At 36.5% G+C, this 8,981-nt stretch overlaps 1 protein-coding gene across 10 annotated transcripts in view; it reads left to right on the forward strand.

Moving 5' to 3' along the window:
- Positions 1-8,234, forward strand: part of LOC127655298 (transcription factor SOX-6-like) — a 184,305-nt gene extending 176,071 nt beyond the window's left edge. For all 10 annotated transcript variants that reach the window (XM_052143064.1, XM_052143083.1, XM_052143091.1 and 7 more), the window contains 2 exons: positions 391-607; positions 3,070-8,234. In XM_052143064.1, the coding sequence (XP_051999024.1) occupies positions 391-607; positions 3,070-3,379 (527 nt within the window). In that variant the 3' untranslated portion in view covers positions 3,380-8,234. The remainder of the gene's footprint in view (positions 1-390; positions 608-3,069) is intronic.
- The last annotated feature ends 747 nt before the right edge of the window (positions 8,235-8,981 follow it).

The following is an 8,981-nucleotide window of genomic DNA, read 5'->3' on the forward strand; positions in this document are numbered from 1 at the left end:
CAATAGATCAAAGCAACTAAAAGTCCCGTCAGCTTGGACATTCTGAAAGCTGGAGATATTTACTGGCCTGTTGTTTCTACTAATGCAGAAATGGTAATGGTCATGCAGTTACCCTCTATTCAGAGCAGCGGTGCTTTTTACATAAAAATTCAGCTGAATTGTAGTACATTGTGTTAAGTTAATTTTAACATGATATGTAAACAAGCAAAATTGTACTTAAATAACATTGGACGCTTAAATATTATTCATTAGAAACCGTAGAAATTAAATAGAAATTATTCATTATAAAATTATAGTTTAATTTACATTTTTGTGTGAACTATCTCTAATTGTTTTTTGTGATTGTCTTTACAAAACATATCCTAACTTATCACCTCCTGTGGACATCAGGATCTCGCTGGAAGTCCATGACAAATCAGGAGAAACAGCCGTATTATGAGGAGCAGGCACGGCTCAGCAAAATCCACCTGGAGAAATACCCCAACTACAAGTACAAACCTCGGCCTAAGCGCACCTGCATCATTGATGGCAAGAAGCTGCGAATCGGCGAGTACAAGCAGATGATGAGGTCGAGGAGGCAGGAGATGAGGCAGTTCTTCACTGTAGGGTAGGTTCGCCATGCATTGGCCTCTGCTTAAACCCTGTGTACTCTTAATGAAGCCTGCTTAGAGCTCACACAATAGACAGGTAATGACCTGCCAGTGACCCTCTAATTGGCTTGATTGGAGTAATTCAGCCATTTAGCTAGTTTAACAGTGCCTGTCATTTTACACTCACTGAGCACTTTATTAGGAACACCTGTTCACCTACTTATTCATGTGATTATCTAATCAGCCAATCATATGGCAGCAGTGCAATGCAAAAAATCATACAGATACGGGCAGTGCTGAATGGATTATTTGTGAATTGTAATCAGGTACTGATTACAAATTACATGACAATATATGCAATCAGTAATGGAATATCATAGATTACATTTTGGGTTAATCTAATCTGATTATTTTGGATTACCTTTGGGTTACTTTAAACCTGATTAATCATTTTAACATAAAAGTAAAAAGAGGACAAAAATGTATTCCATTTTTATTACTAATGAAAATAGCCTCATGAAATGAGCTCCTTATATTATTTACATTATATTACGTACATTAATTAAATCAACATTAAATCTAACAGCAATGACAGTGCATGGCCAAAGTTTATTATTCAAAACACTAAGATCAAGTTAATTTTAAGTGCATAAAACAATAGCAACATTACGAACATTAATGACCATAAAATCAATATAAAACAATCATAAAATGAATGAAAATGAATGACCATGAAATCAACAGCAAATACGCTGCCTAGGCCAATGTGGGCAGGACCCTTATAGATGGCATCGAAGCAATTAAGTTTAATGTGTGAGTAAGAAATAATTTTTAAAGAAATCTAGTTTATTTTAAGTGCATAAAACAATAAAAACATTACATAAAACAAACAGAAATTAACATGAAATCCATCACTTATTTCTTATCCGAGTTGCATATCTTACTGTTTTAATGTAAAAGAAGCACATGCTCAAAATGTTCATCTGTGAGACTATTGCTCTTTGGGTTAAGAATATGATGATATTGTTATAAAAATTATCAATAAAATCAATTAAACGGCCGTTGCCTTGTTAATACGTAATCATGTAATCTATAAAAAAGTAACTGTAGTCTTAGTACAAGTATTTTAATATGTAATTTATTCAGAGTACTTATTTTTTATTCTATTACATAATCCATAATACATGTAATCCGTTATCACCCAGCACTGGATACAGGTCAAGAGCTTCAGTTAATGTTAACATCAACCATCAGAATGGAGAACATTTTTTATCTTTTCAATGATTTTGACCGTAGCATGATTGTTGGTGCCAGACGGGCTAACAACTGATCTCCTGGGATTTTCACGTACAACAGTCTCTAGAGATTACTCAGAATGGTGCCAAAAAAAACAAAAAAACATCCAGAGATCGGTTGTTCCGCAGACAGAAACGCCTTGTTTATGAGAGAGGTCAACAGGGAATAGGCAAATTGGTTTGAGCTGACAGAAAGGCTATGGTAAACTCAGATAACTACTTTGTACAATTGTGTGAGCAGAATAGCATGTACAACACATCGAACTTTGAGGCGGATGGGCTACAACAGCAGAAGACCACGTCAGGAACTTTATTAGGACCATAGTGTTCCTAATAAAGTTCTCAAGAGTGTATATGGCCCTTGCACTTCAGTTTGATCTAAAAAGTTTCCGAGAAAGAAAGAGGTGTCTTTTGTCATATACTTGGTCCCTTTGTGATTATATGCAGTGGTGACACTGATATATATTTTTTCTCAGAGGAGGGAAATATATAGCTGCAGGATTTGAGCTTGGGTCGAATCCCATTGACAAAACAGTATTTTCTTTCAGCTGCTTAAAAGTAGTGGTTTATCAAATTTAGACTGTTACAGAGGGCAGTGGGACTCATGTGGCCATTATTTTAGGATATTAGGGTTGAGTATGAATGTAGAGAGGGCTGCGGGGCAGATGTTTGGAGCTCAACTCTATAATTTACTGCGTGTGGTGAGTGAAGAAAATGCCTGCTCCAGGTGTTTCCACTTCAACAGCAAGAAATACGAGTGCTGGAGTATCAATCAGCCTGTTAAAGATCAGGAGACCGTGCATCGACCAACCAATTGGCTTTGTTGCCCTGAAAGAAATGAGTGTCATTTTCACAATCATGCCCAAATCGTTGTCACTGATTGGAAAGCATTTTTACAGGGCTACTGGCTGGTTCCCCTGTTAAGAGCATAAGAGCCAGGGTTTTAAGTCTAAGTGTTAAAATTCAAGAGCTTAAAATTTTCGACCAGTGTTGTGTGCACTTCTGTACATTCTTTCAATTCTCTTATTCCCTAAGACTGTAATTGTTTTCCTTCGGAAACATTAAACTTGTCATCTGTCTCTCAAAAGCTCCTAAGCTTCTCTGAGCTTTGCAAGAAGTAAAAAGAGAGTCCACTGGCACTTCATATGCATAAATCTGTCTTTCGTTCTCCACCTTTGTCTCAGGCAGCAGCCACAGACACAGATTCCCATCACCACCAGCGCAGGTGTCGTCTACCCTGGTGCCATAACCATGGCGACCACCACGCCCTCCCCTCACATGACATCAGACTGCTCCAGTGCATCAGCCAGCCCTGAGCCTACCATCCCCATCATTCAGAGCACCTTCAACATTAAGATGGAGTCCGGCAGCCTGGTACCCAACAACCCAGTGAATGGAGAGGATGAGATGGACATGTACGAGGACTTTGAGGATGAGCCCAAATCGGACTACAGCAGTGAGAATGACACACACGAGCATGTCAGTGCCAACTGAGACAGCGAAGAATATCCTTTTATTAGAGGGAATACTGAAGAAGATGGAAGAGAAAAAATAAGTAAATCCAAAATAGAAAAACTTGTTTCTGATGATATACCTTTTGGGAGCCAGCATGCAGATGTGGCTCCTGCAGATTTAACAGCTATTGTGTTTTATTTTGGGAGTTTTATTGTATTGATTTATTTCCTTGTGTTTTGATCATGAACAATTTAGGGTATTTCCTACAATATTTTGGATAGTAGGACATTTCATATGAATGCATAACTCAGTCTTACTTCATTTCATATAAATGTACACATGCACAGTACATGTACTTTTTTTTTAAGCGTACATTACTGTTTTTGATGGGGTTCTATATCTCACTCAGGTATGCTGTACCAGCCAACAGCTTGTGAATGTTTTTAATCAGAACTATTTAAACTGAAAAAACTGAAAACAAAACTTAATTTGAGATTTCATAAAGCGAAAACATTTACAAGTCCTTCTGAACCATAGAGGGAAATTCTAAAACTCCCCATTAATATTAGTATTATTATTTTGATTTATGTTGTTGTTTTAAAATGTCCAGATGTGCCAAACATATCATAAGCTTCCTGCTCTTAAATCTTAAAATGTAAAGTCTTAAGGGAGACACCGCACGAGTCTCAGACAATCCTTACAATATCACAGAACTTAAAAAGCCCACGCTTTTCACCTCTCCATTGAATACCATGTTAAATTGCTCAGGAACTAAGAGTGTCATAGTTCTCTGGGAGGTTGAATGCAGTGATTGCCCAAACAGCACCCTCTCTCAGCCCTCTAGTTCAGTCTTACCCGCTCAGTTCTTAATCACACTGATTGTAATCAGGCCAGAATGCCAAGGGGCCAAATGGCATCCAATCTGCAGAATTGGCAGTGAAAGGCAGCTTTGGTGTATTACAATCACAAATTGCTGTTGTGCAATATGTACATGCACATTCTGCTAAACTCTTTAGCCCCGTTTTCCAGGGCAGAACGTTTAAAGTCTATTATTTACGCTTAAGTCTTTTGGACATTGTAAATCTTAACTGACAGAAGATAGTCTTAAAGCAGAGCACACCCTTTGGGTTTCTGCAGTGTGTTCATCATTAAGTCTTAAGAGAACACCCAGTTTACCTGGATGTTTTTGGCCAGTTATGCAAAGTGTTGGGGGAGTAAATAACAAAATATGGCATTTATTTGATAAATCTTCCTTTCAAAAAAATTGTGGATATATACTGCCTATGCGCTTGGAGAATTTTGCATTTAAACCATATTATTTTTACAATATTTAAATATATGCTTCAACTAGTTGATCTGAAAATGTAGAAAAGACAAATCTGCCGAATGTGGCAATTTCAATCATTTTGCTTGGATTGGATCTGTTTTGAGCACTTGAAAAAGAAAAAAACAATCAAGTCAATACATTTACACTCATGCTGCTAATGTGTCCTTTGTATTCAAATAGGCAGTCCTGCAGCTCAACTAAATCATGCGGTAGAACAGATCTCAGGTTGTTTCCATGTGGAAGGACAGCCAAGAAGCAGCTAGCGGTCAGGGCCTCTTGTTTTAGATTTTGGCCCTAATGAAAGCTCCAGCAGGGCATGAATGCCATTCACCTCTATTTACCTGACCTCTGCCCAGCGTACACCCTGCCTCAAGGGGCTGCCATCTGGCTCCCAGCACCGGCCCATGCCCAAGAGAAGGTACCAAACAATGGAGACGAGGCCCGTGTGGTTTATTTTATATGGTGTCTCTTCATCAAAGTTTACGTGAAAGGCCGCGGCCAGAAGATGCCCATGAGGTGCTAGCGAGCAGATGGAACAAGTAGATCAAGCTGTGGGGGATTATTAAAATGACTGACGAGTCGCTATCATCTGAAATACAGCATTATTAATGCATGAGTCCCACTATTTTCCCTTTGCCCTTGAACCTGCCTGTTTCATCAGTAACCTAGTGATTAGAATAGACAGTAAATGTCATAGTGAGGCTGCTGGTCACTGTATTACCCCCAAAGGTCTAAATGGTACCAATGGGTATTAAGCGCTTATTTCTCCAGCAGTTAAAGCATTAACTCTTATACTTAGCCCCCCTCTTTGAAAAGCATTTACTTAATTCATAGAAGTTTTGAGCAGTAATCTAGAAGCTTGTATTCGTACCTTTATTTTGTTTGTTTTGTTTTAGTTTGTTGTAATTTTTACATAAGGGACAGTACTTGGCTGGGTGTCCCTTGACATCCACATTCACATTCATTCTGTTTTGTTTTTTCACTGCTTATAAGCCAATGTTTACTGTTTAAAGCTGTTATATCTGTTTGCTGGTGGATTGGTTGATTTGTACATGATTTGTACATATTTCCTTGATAAGCCAGTTCTGTAGGCTGGTAGTAGACAAAAGGACTGTGTTTGGGACTGAAACTTGATTGCGCTTGTATAAGTCTAAAAAAAAAATGTCAATCTTACACAGAGACAATGATTCATAAGTGTTACAAGCACTGGATATAAATGGTATTTTTATCAATTCTGACTAATGTGAAGCTGTTGTGCGAGAAAAAAAGAAAGAAAAACAATCTACATGAACTAGTCACCTGTTTGGACTCATGTGAGCACGCCTCACAGTTGCCAGATTTTAGTAATTTTTCTTTCAACATTTTTTGTTTATTTATGCAAAGACACATGATGAATGAACACTTTGTTTAAGCTCCAGTGCTGCCTAGGGGAGAAAGAGCAGTATACTCGACGGAGAGGCTCATGTAGTGACTGGCCAACTGAGACGCACCGGACTTCAGTAGCACATTTTAATGGTCATCTATGTTTGTGTTGTATATTGTATTTGAAGCTCTCTAGTGCATATAGACATTTATTGTATTTATTAGCCATTGTTGGCTCTAAAAGTGTCAGTAGAACATAATTAAAGGACAATCAGAGAACAAGAATAAAAAAAGTAAAATTTTAAACCGAATTGGAGCTCAAAACAGTTTCTTTTTCTTTAAAACAAATTTTTTTTTTGCCATCTCATCATTTTTTTTTTCTCTTTGCATTGTAAATATAAAATAGGAAAATAGAATTCTATTTTTGTTCATGGATACTTGTACTGAAGTATAAATTATGTATTTTACTTTTTCATTTTTTGTGTATGTTGTTGGTCATTGTTAAAAAAAAAAAAGAGAAAAAAAGAAATCACAAACTGACAATTCACTGTACCTCATGTAGTTGCTGAATGCGCACCCCTGTTGATTGAGTAGTACTGGTCAGACACCTGAGACACCCGGGCATCTCACTTTCGTGTGTTTCAGTGATGAATTTCGCACTCCATGCTGAGTTAACCAGCCATTTCCTATTACATTCTGGCTTCCTTCTATGTTGTAAGTGCATTCTTTAACAAAGGACAAATCTTAAAATCAGTGCATGTAATAATTTGTCTTTTTTTTTTTTTTTTCTAAATGCAGAGGTACTTGCTGAAATTTTTATAATTGGTTATGTGCCAAATTTGGATGAGAGAATATATAATTGCAGGGCATCAGTTGTGCCATATCATACAGCATCATTTGAAAACACACCTGAGCATACTTTTCATTGGGGATGTGCAAATAATTATTTGTTTTTTATGCTGCACAATGCAGACCCACTCTGTGCATTTGAGGTTCTCATACAGTATTATTCTCTGTGTTGTTTCATAGTGTTTAATAGAACTTTTCCCATCCAGCCAACAGCAACTAAGACTATAATACATAACTTTCACTGCCATATAAATGCAAAGTAGGTACAATAACTGAGGACAAAGTGTGGGTGTTTCTACTTATCTTACTGTAATGCTTTTTTTTTGTTTTGGTATGGTCTTTTGTGATGTATATTGTGGGATAGTTTTTGTTAATTTAATCAGCACATTTCACTGACATGCTGGACTGACATGCTAGCTGCAGTTCAGAAGAATACAATTTTGCTGTCAGAGGCAACACTTGCTGTTGTCATTGGTACTTTGCTTTTAGATTTCTGTTGTCTTTCAAGAAACATTTTGTGTAGCTCCTCTTTCGCTAGGGACACTCTTATTTTGACTTCTGCTAGCAGCCTGATAACACTTTTTTCTTTCATTTTGTCTTTGTGTGCTTGTGCGTGCACACGCGTGTGTATAGATACCGGTTTCTCAGCAGGTACATACATCCATGGCAGGTATTAATTTTCAGGCATTAAAGATAGTATAGTATTTGTTGCTGCTTTTGAAAGAAAAAAAAAGTTTTAATCCTGAAAGTGTAAATAGTTTATCATAATATCTTGTACAGTCCAGTGTAAAGTTTTTAATTGATCTTAAAAAAGTTTTCCATCACATTTGTGTTCACATTCTTCTTTATACAGTACAAAAGACAGCTATTTGCTAAGGATATTATTGTTTAAAAAAAAATAAAAAAAAAAACGTACTAAAAATATTTTTGCTTGGCTTTAGTATGTAAACCAGCAAGCCATTGGTTTCCATGTGCAGTATTGACGTGAGGTAAATTAATTAATGCTACAGTTGTATGTCCAGAGACTATTCGTCTCTGTAATGGTAGTATTATTATATCAAATAAAAAATACCAGATGAATGACACATTTTGGTGTATTTAGACACCTTTGTGGATTGTACAAATATCTAGGTTGTCTCCCCACAAGCAGCATTTGGCATATTGTAATGTAACACATTTCTACAGTATATTCTCAATTCACTGATGTACAACGGCAGATGAGGGTGTTCCTGCCTGTTTGCTTATTTACCTCAAGAGTTCCTCTTTTTCCATATAGGATAGACTACACACACGTATGACAAAATCGTCTCACCATCATTCAATCTTTTGTACTGCTGTTGACACTTACAAATTAAAGAGACATTTTGTTTTATATTGTGTTTGTTTGTTTTTTTTAAACAGTCTTTATTCTTGGTAATATAATAATGTCAGTCACCATATTTAAAATAGTATTTAACTGGAACAATAATTTTTATTCCAGTTAAATACTAAAGAATTAATTTCAGATTTGGAGTTTGTTGTGCTAAAAAGTAAGTAAATGGGATACATTTACAGCATGTGCTTTGAGCTAAATATAAGCTACCAAAATAAATGCAACGGTTGAAGGACAAAATTTTGCGACTAAAGAGATAATTAAAACATTTACATACCTACAGTATATGTGTTAGTAAGCAAAGAGGCAAGCTGTATACTGTACACTAAAACAATTTACATATTGAATGGCAGCCTTGTTAAGCCTTTTTATGTGCACATTTCACTGTAGATTTATTTGGATTGTCAAAAAAATGTATTTATGCATTTGGCAGACATTTTTCCAAATTGACTTAGTGCAATCTAAGTATACATTGTATCAATGTGTGTCAGTGCCATGCTCTACCAGTTGAGCTACAGGAACATGGATGGACAACAAAGTTTACATTTTTGGTTGACCTGATTATTTGATCATTTCTGGTTCTGTGCTGTTAATACAAAGTTTCAATTTCAAAGCATTAACTGACTTTCCCAGGACGCCGCAAGTGAACATGCATATCTGTCTTACAGTATTTGCTACTGGAGAGTACTTACAGCGCTCACATTTACTGTGGGATTGCAAGTACATGCTAA

Source organism: Xyrauchen texanus, chromosome 2, assembly GCF_025860055.1.
Source record: "Xyrauchen texanus isolate HMW12.3.18 chromosome 2, RBS_HiC_50CHRs, whole genome shotgun sequence".
Lineage (NCBI taxonomy): Eukaryota > Metazoa > Chordata > Actinopteri > Cypriniformes > Catostomidae > Xyrauchen > Xyrauchen texanus.